General features: G+C 36.9%; 1 protein-coding gene across 1 annotated transcript; it reads right to left on the bottom strand.

The window, feature by feature from the left end:
* Positions 1–10,683: 10,683 nt before the first annotated feature.
* LOC122335316 lies at positions 10,684–13,715 on the bottom strand. The gene is made up of 3 exons (XM_043233156.1): positions 13,538–13,715; positions 12,956–13,261; positions 10,684–11,716 (listed from the first exon to the last, which is right to left on the bottom strand). Exons 1-3 carry the CDS (start codon positions 13,590–13,592, stop codon positions 11,262–11,264), a joined length of 816 nt encoding a protein of 271 aa, XP_043089091.1. The 5' UTR covers positions 13,593–13,715; the 3' UTR covers positions 10,684–11,261.
* Positions 13,716–14,544: the final 829 nt, after the last annotated feature.

Below are 14,544 nucleotides of genomic sequence, written 5' to 3'. Positions count from 1 at the left end.
GCCTCTGGAGGTCAAACAGCAATGTGTGTCTCGAATCTGGTGGTCTATCGAACATTACTCTGTGTATAACAGAATAGCATAAAAAAGAAGCACAGCTTTATAAGACTGCGTTTCAGGCGTGGTTTGAATTGGCGTGTTTGTTTGGATATGCTATTTCAGTAGAACATAGCACTTTAAATTTTTGGGATATTACTATATATTTAATTAAATACGCTTAATTAAAAGCGTATATTTCTATGTTTTGCAAACCATACATTCATTTAATCCTCATTCATGTAAATGCTCTTGTTTGAAATCATGAAGCACATATTTTGCACACATTAATCGGTATTGAGTAAGAATGGATATATGCACAGTTTTGGGTTTTTCATCTTTGCGATTGATTGTATTCATACTAGAATGAGGTGTTAAAATGGCTTGTTGATGACAGCAGAGTAAGTTATTAGATTTTGATGAAGACGCAACCTGCAACGTGCATTTTGATTTCATGTTGACTCTCACTATTAAGGAGATTTTCCTTCTCTACCACGCACATTTGCACACTTATAATACTACTGTGACTCAGATGACCTCTTAGCAAAAAGGAAATATTGTTTTGACAGGAAGAGCGTTATGTAACTCAGGTGAACCAATTATGCTTCGTGCTTTCTTTGATTTGGGTTAGAGGTGAGCGCAATGATCCAGTTCCAGTGAACTGGCCTATTTGGCCCCTATCTGTCTTAATGGCTTTGTTTAGCTCCCTCTCTATGGTGACCCTTGAGGATGCATCACGAAATAAGGCAAATGTAACAACTCAACACTAAACAAACAGAAAATAATCAAAGTCTCATTCTGAGTGATAAATCAGGACATTTGCCATGTTTTGTATCATTTCGTGACAGTATGTGCATTTTCCCTTTCAGGGCACAGATTTTTTACAAAATATATAAAATGTTAGAATCTGAATGCAAATCATTTTTATGAAATATTGTTGTCATTTACAACAATAGATCTACCTGAAATTCACATATGCTTTTCAAAGGGGACGTCTTATATTAGCCCTACTATTACAACAATATTACTTAAACATATTGCTATTAATTATTTTATCTCATAATTCAGATTCAAGTTTAATATCTCCTAGTTTGGACTCATGTCTTGTCATTTCTGTGTTACGTAGCTCCATAGGTTGCTGCTTGAAAATATTCTGCCACCAGATAGGCTCCGCCCACAAAAAATTGTCATCACTGTTTCGTTGAATTTGTCTATAATCTAATAGGCTAATAAGATAATCACTTTCCAGCTGATACAGTACAGTACCAAGATTGCAGGTTTCCTGTGGAATTGGGCCACTTTTAGTGAAAACCCCCGCCTAGTTAAAGTAGTACTTGGCAACACTGCACAGCAAAGATGTTTCGAATCGTTCTAAAACATGAGTTTGGAGCGATTTGATGACCATTGTCCCCCCGGACTGGTTTTGTTACGCAGAACTGGCAACCCTGCGCAGCGAGGTCTCACTTTAAATGAATTCGCCCCCGAAACCAATCATTCTTTTTTAGCCAATAATTCCATGTCAGTGTCCAATAGTGACCTGTTAAATAAAACGTAATATCACAGGTCAGTAAAAGCTTTTTTTTATTGCTCCCTTAAAACTCTCAAACACAAATATACACACGCCAAGAGAAACTCGCCTGCATACAGTGGGGCTTAATGGCATCATAACAAACCCTTCCCTCGTAGGGCCAGATGTGTAAGATTTGCGTCACTGTCAACACAGCGTAGTCAACCATACTGTCTGTGTGTTTGGGTTTGAGCGGCCATGTGGTTATGATGTGTTTGCTGGTTTAATGTGCCGTATTAATGGGCCACGATGCCAGCAATGACGTTAACCACTAAACCCGGAGAGGGTCACACGACTGTGTTTAAAATCCGCATGGAAGCACGCGAACATATATAGTAAGGTGCCGATTGGCCTTGTCAGTTGAAGAGTATCACAGATGTGTGCCGATCGATACGGGAGGGAAAAGTAAACCCGTTCACCCGACAGACAATGTTTGCCGCCTCGTCTTGATAGAACACGAAGCACACGAAGCAAACAAAGACGAAGCTTTTTCTCGATAAATTAATATTTAATGACATCGCGCCACGATCTACGTATCGGGTTTATTTCAGGCAGCTGGGAATCGTTTGTGCTCATCGACCGTTTGATCGAAAAGGAAAACAGGGAAGTGCTCTGAAACAAAAGAATGTCATTCTGGGAGAAGAATGATATTGATTGATCCGCTTAAACCTTTCCTGCAGAGCATACAAAAGAAAAAAAAGTGGGGGAAAAAACGATTACAAATAATTGTCAAATTTACAAACAAAGAATGACATTTTTAAAGTACACTAAAATATTTTACTCCAATACTTTTTGTTAAAATTATTTCCATTTTAAGTAAATATACTATAATAATAATAGTTTAGTTTATGTAAGTGAATTATATGCATGCATACACATAAATAACTATAAAATGATCATAAACTGTACGATCAAAGATTAAAAACTAAAGCTTCAGAACTATTTCTTTTGTGAAATAAATGTATAGTCGGAATTCGTCGCTTCCGTCGAAGCGCAAGCTGTTCTTGAATCGTGCTGGAGAACGTGGATCTGAATGGCCATGAATGTGCAAATAAACCATGCACATCTAAAAAGAGCCAAGATTTGAAATCTTTTGTATGTGAGTGCCCGTGTTCCTGAACAGAATGATCAAGTGATATCCATCACAAAGGGTTACCTCAGCCCCTACAATCCCTTGCACGGGTAATTGCTGTATTGCATTTGGGAGGTATTGTAGTGATGCTAGACGCTTCTATAAATGGGAGGAAAAGGGACCGACCCCGATCAGAAAGGTCTGCGGAGACAGGCTTCTTTAATAGTACATTGTTGGCACTGATTTGCAGGTCGGCATGGGGCGAGTTTTCTACATAAAAGCCCAGAAACAATTTGTCATTTTTACTGCGATACCACCTTGGATGGAAAAATCCTTCTGCAAATATTTATATTATAAAGCTCTTGAATTTACGACACGTTTACTGTCTCTTTATGTTACTTACTGTGCCATTTAAACAGCTTTTTATATCTGTAGCATTAAGGGATATATCTGGTGCATATTTATTTTTAATGCATTTTCAAATAAAAATTTTAAATACATTTTTTCATTGGAAATTACATACCTAATTTTTTGCTTTTACTGTAATTGAAAGATGCTTCGTATGGAAGCCCGTTTCTGCCATTGAATAGCATTGCGACTTTTTATCTCAAACTTTAGCTCATGAAAATATACACTCACAATTATGAGCTATAAAGTCAAAATTGCAATTGCAAGTTTGAATTGTAAATTTATCGGAATTCTGACTTTTTAACTCACAATTGTGAAATCCCAATTCGGACTTTTTTGCAAGTGAGATGTAAAATCACAATTTAGAGTATTAAATTTAGAACTACGAGAGGTAAAGTCGCAATTTTAAGATAAAATTGAGTGATATAAACTTGCAACTATGACTTTGTATCTCGCAATTCTGATTTTATAACCTGCAATTGCTACTTTACATCTTGCAATTTTGACTTTATAACGCGCAATTGTGACTATATCTTGCAGTTCTGACTTTATAACTCGTAATAGCGACTATATCTTGCAATTTTTACTTTATAATGCTATTGCGACTATATCTTGCCATTTTGACTTTATAACGCACATTTGCGACTATATCTTGCAATTTTGACTTTATAACGCATAATTGTGACTATATCTTGCAGTTCTGACTTTATAACTTTATAACGCTATATCTTGCAATTTTTACTTTATAATCTATATCTTGCCATTTTGACTTTATAACGCATAATTGTGACTATCTTGCAATTTTGACTTTCTAACGCTTTATATATCTTGCAATTCTGACTTTATACTATATCTTCTTGCAATTTTTACTTTATAATGCTATTGCGACTATATCTTGCCATTTTGACTTTATAACTCATAATTGCGACTATATCTTGCAATTCTGACTTTATAACGCACATTTGCGACTATATCTTGCAATTTTGACTTTATAACGTATAATTGTGACTATATCTTGCAGTTCTGACTTTATAACTCGTAATAGCGACTATATCTTGCAATTTTTACTTTATAATGCTATTGCGACTATATCTTGCAGTTCTGACTTTATAACTCGTAATAGCGACTATATCTTGCAATTTTTACTTTATAATGCTATTGCGACTATATCTTGCCATTTTGACTTTATAACTCGTAATTGCGACTATATCTTGCAGTTCTGACTTTATAACTCGTAATAGCGACTATATCTTGCAATTTTTACTTTATAATGCTATTGCGACTATATCTTGCAATTTTGACTTTATAACGCATAATTGTGACTATATCTTGCAGTTCTAAGGAAAAAAATTTAGTTTAAAATTTTTCCATCTGTTTTGTTCAACTTCATTGAACGCCATGATTCTCTCCATTCAAATTTGCTTAACGGTGTAATGTATTAATTTAAAAAGCATTTTCCTGAATTCTCCTGCTATATATGACCCCGCCGATGCCACTTGCCTTTAAATGTGTTTGCACTTCTCCGAAAGCATCATAAGCCAAATGCTTTGTCAGGAAATCCACTGAGTCTCCTGAGATGCGCAGTGGTGTTTTAAGAGCTTAGGTGCAGATTGCGCTATGAATACAAATGGCTTTTCAAATAACCCATATGCAGCAAGTATACAAACCTCTTGAGTCGCTGAGTGTAATTGTACAGGGTCGTGAGTAAATACTAATGCGGTTTAGAGGAACATAGAACATCCGACTCTCGAACGTGAGCTGGCAATTATTAGGAGTGCAGATCCAAGCATTTCTGCGGGGCTTTATATCCCAGTGGTCCAAGCGAGATTCGTGCTCTTCATAAAAGATCAGAGGTTTGATTAGGACAGAAGTCCTTTTATCAAAGTGCAATGCATTCGAAACGAACGCTGCTCTCTGTACTAAGTGCTTGTCATGCAATAGTATTTTTTTTTCTTTGAACAGTATTATATCAAATTAAACTGGACACCAAGACAAGTGCATTACACATCGAGCACACACGCATCCATTCTTGTAGTCTCCATTGAATAATAGAAAGGACTCATACAGTGCATGGGCTTTTGTTTCATTTCCAAAGCTCAAACGCTTCTAGCATGAGACGTGTTCAATTAGGACATCTCGCCAAAAGTGTTTTGAATCCCGTCGACTAAATTTCTCACGACGCTATTCATCTGGGCTTTCAGAGAGTGGATGGACGTGTGGAACGGAGAGGTGTTTCCTCACGGAATTATCATAATCATAAACCCCAGGCACTGAGAGGACAGGCAGTCATCCTTAATGGGCTTTTGCATCGCCAGCAGAGTTGACTTTTACCGCCTTATGCAATTAAGTAAACAGAGCTGTTTACACATGATTGATTTCAATATAAATACATGCAATTTAAGCCGGTAAAACTGCACAGTGTGCTACATATCCAGACACTGAAGGTTGTATGCTCCAAAAAAAAAAAGAATACTGAAAGGATATTTATAATGTTACAAAATATTTTTAATAAATGCAGTTCTTTTTAACTTTATATGCATGTGAGGATTCGGGAAAATATTATCCAGTACTAAACAATGCAATTTTTATTTTTGTTTGCCCAGGACGGATGATGCGAACTGTTTCTTGAGCAGCAAATCAGCATTTTATAATGATTTCTGAAGTTAATAATGCTCACGATTCAGCTTTGACATCACAGATATAAATTACATTCTAATACATGTTACAGTAGAAAATAGTCAGCTTAAATTGTAATAATATTTCACAAATATTCTATTTTTACTGTGTTTTTTTATTTAAATGCAGACTTGTTGAGCATAAAGGGCTTCTGAAAACTTAAAAACATGAAAATAGTACTTAATAGTACTTTTTAATACATTTTGAAGGTCTTCCAGCTCTCGGCAGTCAATACTTCACCACACAACACGCTGCAAGTGAAGCTGAAATGATATTCAGCGGGGGTTGTTTTTTTTCTTTAACTTTCACACAGTTCTGTTCATAGCTTCACAGATGCAGGGCATGAGAACTGAAACTTTAATGGCCACATTTTCTACAGTAACACTAAGATGAGTCAGATCTGCTCGCTGAGAGATCTCTGCGGCTCTGACTGGTTATCAAACACTGTCGTGCGGACCAGAGATAGGTCAGAAACAGAAAAAATAAAAAATTAATAAATAAAGCTACGTGTGCTGTACTTCTTGGAACTGAATAACAGAGCCCTCCGGCAGACTGAGTGCAATTAATTTTTCTCTGCTTTTAAGCTGCCAAGGCATTTATGTGCATTTTTATATAATGCCAGATGAAACTTGACTCACGTGTACGACAGAGGTGGAGATTTCTCTTCCAGAAAGATGTGCGAGAAGACCATCAGCACATATTCAAAGACGTACAAGAGAAATCGCAATTGTTAGATATTCACAAATAGTCATCAAAGAGTGTGTTGGTGGTTCTTGTTAAATAATATGTACTGTGCACTGCAGATTTTTTTTTTTCAGATGCATCTTCGGCTAAGTAGACTGTGTTTGGAATGAAATAACCGCGGCTAATCAGCGGTTGTTGTGTAGCGGGCTTTCAGAAATGTTTCCTTGCGAACAGGAAGCATTGTAAACCTGCGTTCGCCATGGCAACAGAAGCTCAGGTGTGTGAGCAGAGCTTGGAGAACAATCAATGAGCTCACTGCTGAGCAGCTAAACCTCTCACCTACTGACAAGAAAGACGTTTATATGCCTGTACAATATTTATATATCTTTTATTAATAGGAAAGACCCACCCATCTTGCAAAATTTCTTATCCACTTCATGAATCTAAACGCAGATATTTGAGATGAAACACTGGAGGAAAAAAAAACAGACGCTATTTGACTCATTAAAAGTCAGTGACTGATATTTCAAGTTCAAACGCTTTAAGATTTAATCTGACCGTCTTCTTCTTGATATAAATCTACCATCTATAACAACATAAGCTCCAGCGCTGATTAAATGAAATGCTACAGTGAAGATGGTTCACATGGAAACCCATGGCTGCTTTTTCCGTCTCCTTTATTGAGCTACGACATGTGTTAACACGTAGTAATAGAAAGATTTCAATGAATGGATAATGGGTTGTTTGATAAATCAATATGGCGACAAAGAGATTTACAAAACCATCTGTGGTTTCTTATGACCTATTAGTAGAAGCCTTGAAGTGTTAAATAATCATTAAACTTCTACTTTTAAGTCTATGGTGTCAGTACATCAACTGGGCTAACTAATATTTTCTGAAGGGATCTGGCATCCGTGGGCTAGATCTGATGCAGATGCCAAAGATTGTAAAGGGGCAACAGCAAAGCTCAGACCTTTGAATCAGGTAGGGAAAAAGCGGACTGAGGTTTCTCTTCAGAAAACAAAGGAAGGGAATGTGTTAATGGATCGTGAGGTTAGAGATTCAGATGTGGTGCAGTACAAATATTCACCTCCAACTTCTGTATAAGTGGTCAAAACAGTTTGGAAATGTATTGGAAGCTCCGAAACAGGTTTTTTTCTCTGTCGGTCAGAGATGGGTTCGGCATAGTCTCAGTCAATCTGTCACCAGAAGACAGAAAAAGCCTGAAAGAAGCTCTTGGTGACACTTTAAGTGGTGAACGTTTGATTGATGATAGTGCTGAGAGAGAAGGATGGAAGAAACTTAAGGCTTGGTGTGAGAAAGCACAACAGCAGAAAGCAGATCGGAATGAAATCACAAGATGTAAACAGTAGACAAATGAAAATGTGGAGGATTACACCGAACGACTGTGTGAGACCTTTTCATTTTTCTCTGGCTTGGATGTGGGCTGTGAACCATCGAGTTTTATCAAAATTCCGGGCAGAAGAGGATCTTAACAGCTCTGATAACATTGTGAGGAAATCTGGAGCGGTGCCGAAAGCAAACCTGAGGTTGAGGGCAAGCCAAATTTTAAAGTCAGATGCTTGTTGGAAATGCGGAATGTGTGGACACTGGGCGAAAAAATGCAAAGTTAGAAAGACCTAGAAATTTTAGTCCACAGATTTGCTTGGCTGAGCTCCTTCGTGAAGGCTGATCTTCCTGTGTTTGTGTTTCAGATGGACATATTAATTTAATCATTCACCCAACTGATCTATTTAATAATAAAAATAATAAAATACTTCTTTTTTTGAAGGAAACCCTACTGTGTTGCTCAGAGAGGAAGTATTCGATATTTCCATCCCTTTCTGGAATGCTGGATACATATTTAAACAACCCCAGAGGCTGGTATTATGAACACTTCCTCTATCAGTTTACGTATTTATGATGAATCGCATCATATATTCCCCGATTGTAAGTCCCTTTGGATAAAAGGATTTGCAAAATAACTAAATGTAAATATAAATGATAGAACAACTTAATCCATCCCCAAATTAATTTTTTTTGTCGTTAATCACTTACCCCCATATCATTCCAAAACTATAAAAGAGGAACGAAGCTTGGGGGTAAATAATAAATGACAAAATAAAAAAATTGGGGTGAAGTAACTCTTTAATGCAAGTTACTCAATATTAAAATTTTCAGCCGCTAATATAAGGTGACAGCTTCCATTAAAACAAGTAAAACAAAGAATTCTGTCTTGGTTTCTATTTTTTTGGCTCCAGCAGGAAATAAATTTCAAAGTTTGTTGAATGAAAGTGTGTACAATTAAACATTATTCAGAATTAGGCTAGTTTCTGTCTTTTGTGAACACTCTTGATATGTGTCATTTTCTTGTTTTGTCAAACAGAATAACAAGGGTGTTAAAACACAATTCCAGAAGCACAAGTGGCAAATGTTAGCCAGATTTGTCTACACAAACAAGTTCAGTTAAGTTTTATGCAAGCATGTGCAATATCAACATTAGGTTTAATTCCACTTTGCAGGCTGATTCAAATTTACATAAAGAAATACTTATCAGTATCAGTTTTGGGAAGAGAAAACTCTTCTCATGTTTTTATTTTTGACATCGCAATCCAGAACAATAGGCTAATACTTTAAGTATTGTGTTGGTTCATGACTTGGTTTTCAATGTAAAATCTGCATCCTTGTACAAAACTAACTGAGGAACACTATCCCAGACTCCAAGATGAGTTTGCTGTAATGTGAGTATGACACCTAGTGGATGTAAGTAGGACGACATGAAACTAACGGAGTAGGAATGTTTTACATATCAGACTTGATATGGTGCATGACTAGCCGTTCAAAGCACTTCATGAGAATAGGGGTAAGTCACACTGGACAGTAGCCATTGAAGGAGGATGGAGATGACTTCTTCAGGACTGGAATGATAGTGGTAACTTTGAGGTAACATTGAGACAACCTGACTAAGCGAGGTGTTGAAAATATCTGTGAAGACATCAGTGAGTTTCACAATCTCTCAGAACGTGCCCAGGAATGTTGTCAGGACCTGGAGCTTTGCGTGCGTTTACCCTGCTGAAGATTCTTCTCGCGCTGTCCTGGGATAGCGTCATCACTGTGGTGCTGTTTACTGCCTAAAAACGAGCAAAGAAGGTGTTCAGCTCGTTCAGCAGCGAGATGGTCTGAATCCCCTGCCACAGGCATCAAATGTCTCTGCTATCACTGAAACGATGGGATGACCTTCTGGAGTACTGTCTCTTCGCCTCTTTGATCCCGCGGGACAGGTTGGCCCTAGCTGTCCTTAAGGCCCTACTCATCTCCAGCTCTAAAGGCAGCTTTCCAAGCCTTTAGGAGTCTATAGACCTCTCCTGTCAGCCATGGCTAATAACAGTCTCTGTCTTCTCCTGGATGTCTGTGGTTTTATTGTATGTGGCAGCCAGCTTGAACATACTCCAGTCAGTGGTGTTAAAACAGTCTTGAACAGCCTCTGATGACCCTTCTGGCCACACTTGAATCTGGTCGTGAACCGGTTTGGTAACTTTGACGACCTGTCTGCATGTAGACATTAGCATGAGTGATGTGGTCTGAGGTACCAAGGTGGGGGAAGGGTAGGACCTTATAAGCTCCTCTCTGCGTGGTCTCAACAAAGTCCAGTGTGTTGTTTTCCCTTGTTGAAAAGTCTATATGTTGGTGTATTTTAGGGAAGATGTAACCCCCTTGGTTGAAGAGGGGAACTCCTAGAGGGGAAGGGCGCACCTCTTGCTAAAGCCATTGAAGATGCAACCCCCTTGGTTGAATGGGGGAACTCCTAGAGGGGAAGTTTGACCACATGCCTCATAGGCTAGGGCAATGGGTCCCTCAACCAATGTGACATGGTTTGCCTAGTGTTGGCCGCTCCCTGGTTGCGGCCCCCATGCCATATAAAAAGCAGCTCATGATTTTCAGAGGCAAACATCTCCTTTCTGATGCTGCCATTGTAAATCAGCTTTTGTTTTAAACTTTCTTTTTGCTTTACTTTCTTTAGCTCTCTATTTCAGACACACAAGCACACACAAAGCGGTCCTTGAAGATAAAAAGACCTGAGGATGTTTGCGTTTCATGCCCTTTTATAACCTTTAGGTGCACATAATAAAATTATATCACCTAACTGAGGTTATATAATGCAAACTTTTGCATTTGACGTTTGACTCAATAATTGTCTTTATGGGAACAAAAACATAAACAAAATTAATTGTAATTTATTTATTTACAGCAGTTTAAAAACAATGGAAAAAATCTACTCAGTCGCTCAAAAAACAAACAAAAAATACATCAATTATATCAAAGGATATCTAATGTTTGAAAGTAATTTTAATTCACCTGACAGTTAAAGGAAGCATTCATGATTTTCATTTTTTGATCTATTAAAATGACTGTAGCTAAAATAAAAATATATAAAAATAAAAAAACAATAAAACAACAAAAACAAAATGACCTTAAACAAATAAAAAACAAACAAAATGAAAATGAAACAAAAATGAAAATACAAAGTAGAAAAACAGTATCTCAATGACAAAAATGAGTAACCGTTTACAGTTTTTTACTGTATATTCAGTGTAGTCTTTCAGCTAATTTACGGTCATGCATTATTTTGGATAAAGAACGGGAACAAATACCTTTTCAAAACGCTTTTTGAAATAGTTTCTTAGGTTTTTTTCATCTGAGCGTTTTCTTAAATAAATCCAGTCAAGAATCAGTAAAAGAAAAGTTGCGGTTCTTCAGGTATTCCCTGGTCCTTAATTACATCCACACCTACCGCATGGCAATACTCTACCACTGTATGGATCAGGTCGTCGGTTTATCTGGCAAATTCCATTTATGAAACTCCACCAGATCTTTGGTTTTGTCATCAAGGCTTGTGATGTGAAGATTATAAAGACTCAATGTAAACATAAGGCTAAGAAGAATAAGAGTCCATGATAAACAGTGCTGTGTGCCTATCCCGCTGACAGACCTCGAATCAACAGTCTCTGTCACTTCAACCTCATGATCATCGTATCGTATGCGATTGAGCGACCACAGCGAGCAGTTGAATTTATTTTGCTCGTACTGGAAGTTGAGGACACTTGTGATATTGAACGTTCCGTCAGAGTTCCTCAGACTTGTGCTTGTAGAGTTGGAAGTTAAGTTCTTGTCATAATGAAACCAGTTTATTACGGCCTCTGGGTACACTCTGTTGTAGCTGCACTGTATTTGGTTGGATCCATTAATCTGGCTGGAGAATTGTCCGCTGCATTGTCCTGCGTAATACAGTTAGAAACAAAAGAGATCACGATGTGACGCTCCGGATCCATCTGCGGATCTGTACATTTATTAAAAAATATGCAAAGTCACGCATGAATGATTGTAAATAAAATTCCTTTGGTGATTCTCATGTTACTTTGACCTTATTTGTGGAGTCGGGATGGTGTAACAGAGAACGATTGAAAAATCTCTGAAAGTGTGTGCAAACGAAAACTTAAGTTGGTTTAAGTAGAGAGAACTTTAGTCTTATTTTAGAATTGTTAAAAAATAGTGCTGTCAAATGATTAATCATGATTAATCGCACACAAATATTTTTTTTTACATAATATATGTGTGTGTACTGTGCATATTTTTACAGAAAATTTTATTATTACTGTATTACTGAATGTTATTACAAGCATTTATGCTTGACAAAAATTTCCATTAATTCCATTTCTATTGAAGCTTGCTTCTACTGAAGTCGAAATTCAGTACATTTAAAATGTATTAATTTAAAATGCAAATAAAGTTTATTGATTTTAAATGTAATACAAAATAACAGACTACAGTTAGAATTACATTCAAGTACTTATCGAGTGCGCATTCAATACAACGTACACTTTTTCACAAGGGTGTCAGGCTCTCAATTTTTAAATGTATTCCAACATTTTTCAGGAATAGCTATTGCGTAAACATAGATTTATGATGCAGGAAAACTACAACAACAACAACAAAACTGTAATACACCGTGCAAAGAAACAGTTATTTATTTATTTAAACGTGAAGCTTGATCTACGTTTCTGAATAGTGAACGCACAATAAAAAAATGACAAATGACTACATAGTACATAACTAGTTGACTTACATTATAAACTATATTAATAATAATTAGTAAAAGTGCAGAGTTTTCTACTTACTGAGTGATTGATTCATACGTTTAATCATTCATTCATTGAAAGTTGGTTAACACTATTTTACTTACTAGATGCTTATAAGTATGCATATTACTAGAATATTAGCCATTTATTAGAGTTAAGTGGCACACATTAATGGCTTATTTTACGTGACGTTATTCTACATCCCTAATCCTATCCAATACCCAAACCTACCAGCTACCTATTAATAAGCAGCAAATTAAGAATTCGTTGAGGTAAAAGTTATAGTTAATAGTTAACAAATGTTACCTATTCCAAAGTGTCACCAAAATTAGCTTCTTACTTACAGCATTGGGAAGCTAAATAAGAGGACGTACTGACCTATAAACAGATCGATGTTGTCTTTTCCATGTCCGGAGTCGGTTGTAATGCAACAAAAATATGTGCCTGTGTTTGCAGGAGTGGTGTTTAAGATGGATAACGTCAGAGCTTCCCCTGTGTAGTTGCACTCAAATCCTGGAGGGAAGTTGCTGGATTTTGCATCGCATTCAAAGTCAATCTCGTCTTGTTTTTTCCAATACACTTTATCAACTTTCAGTGGCACCGATGAGATGACGTCACACTGTAAGACGGTCTTCTCGTGGCATTTTATTCTCTGGCCCCCAACAGCCCGCAGATTGATTTCACCTGTGTGCATAGAAAAGCAATATATTACCATTTGCTGAGACATTTCCAAATTTGAAAGATAATTTCGTTGAAAATAAGCTTTACATAGTATTTCAATAGTACTTAGTCCGATAAACACTTATTTCGTGCTGTTTGCACAAGTTGAGACACGAGAGAATGTTTGTTTTCTGCTGAGCATATGACATACAATGGTATACAAAACCAAAATCCTTTTAAAGCTAAAACTTTTGAAGGTCTCTCTGGTAAAAAACGTAAAGCCATAGTTACTTTACTTACCTTTGCTGCAGGCCGATGTAAGGAGAATAATTAAAAGCGGCGTAACGACGAACATCTTTCCTTTTCGAATCGAGCTGGAAGCTGTTAGATGTGTGCTGTGTGGAAGATGAAAGTGTTTGTGAAAGGGAAGAAGACGGTGTTCTCGCTCTCTGACTATGAACTGGGGAATTTTCAAAAGATGACAGCATGTAGTTGCTTGCCCTCTGTAAACCAGGCAGGTTTAGTTCCTCCCCCTGTCTTGCTGTGTCTCTTTGCTTTATGGAGATTTCTCGAAAGCACCAATTCTTTCACTCATCAAGAGATTCTGTCGAACATTCAACACCTTCTATCATTTCCTTATATCGGGAACGTTACCGCATTTACAATAACATTAGCAAAAGTACACTTTCTCTGTAAACGTTTTAAGGCTTTCTCTTGTGCAATAAATTGAGAAACTCAAAGTTAAAATCCGAGCAGAATTCTTGGAACTCTTCCACAAAATTGTCTTGGCTTTTGAGTTTACATGTTTGTAACGTTACTTTGGCAGATGTTTTAAGTCTGTGCGTCACAGTTTTCTTTCCCACTTTATATAAGGTGGCCTTAACTGTTATGTACTTACTTCAAAAATAAGTACAATGGACTTATTGTGTTCATTATGTGTTGCAAAACACTTCTGAGATGGGATATGTATAAGGTCAAGTCAAGTCAAGTCAAGTCAAGTCAAGTCAAGTCAAGTGGCTTTTATTGTCATTTCAGTTACATATAGCTGTGCAGTACATAGTGAAATGAGACAACGTTTCTCCAGGACCTGGTGCTACATGGAGTCACACTTACAACACAATACAAAAGAAGAGGATTTGGTGGTTTGGTGATATGGGTAGGTTTAAGAGTGGGTTAAAGTTTGAGGGATGACTCAACAGTGTAATTACAGATGTAGAGTATGGCTGTGCATTAATATGTGTTTTAATAAACAACCAATAAGCTAGTTAAATGCATTCTAATAAGATAATATTGAATAGTGTTCCCTA

Source organism: Puntigrus tetrazona, chromosome 3 (genome assembly GCF_018831695.1).
Source record: "Puntigrus tetrazona isolate hp1 chromosome 3, ASM1883169v1, whole genome shotgun sequence".
In the NCBI taxonomy this organism is placed as follows: Eukaryota; Metazoa; Chordata; class Actinopteri; order Cypriniformes; family Cyprinidae; genus Puntigrus; species Puntigrus tetrazona.
Note: the sequence above shows the minus strand (reverse complement) of the source record. Positions and strands in the feature narration are given on the sequence as shown.

Bases quoted from the DNA above. Each gene is read 5' to 3' on its own strand.
- LOC122335316 (XM_043233156.1), bottom strand. From the start codon at position 13,592: ATGTTCGTCGTTACGCCGCTTTTAATTATTCTCCTTACATCGGCCTGC. The intron at 13,262-13,537 runs GTAAGTAAAGTA...CTATGCACACAG, and splicing joins TACATCGGCCTGCAGCAAAG to GTGAAATCAATCTGCGGGCT. The intron at 11,717-12,955 runs GTCAGTACGTCC...TGTATTACGCAG, and splicing joins CAACATCGATCTGTTTATAG to GACAATGCAGCGGACAATTC.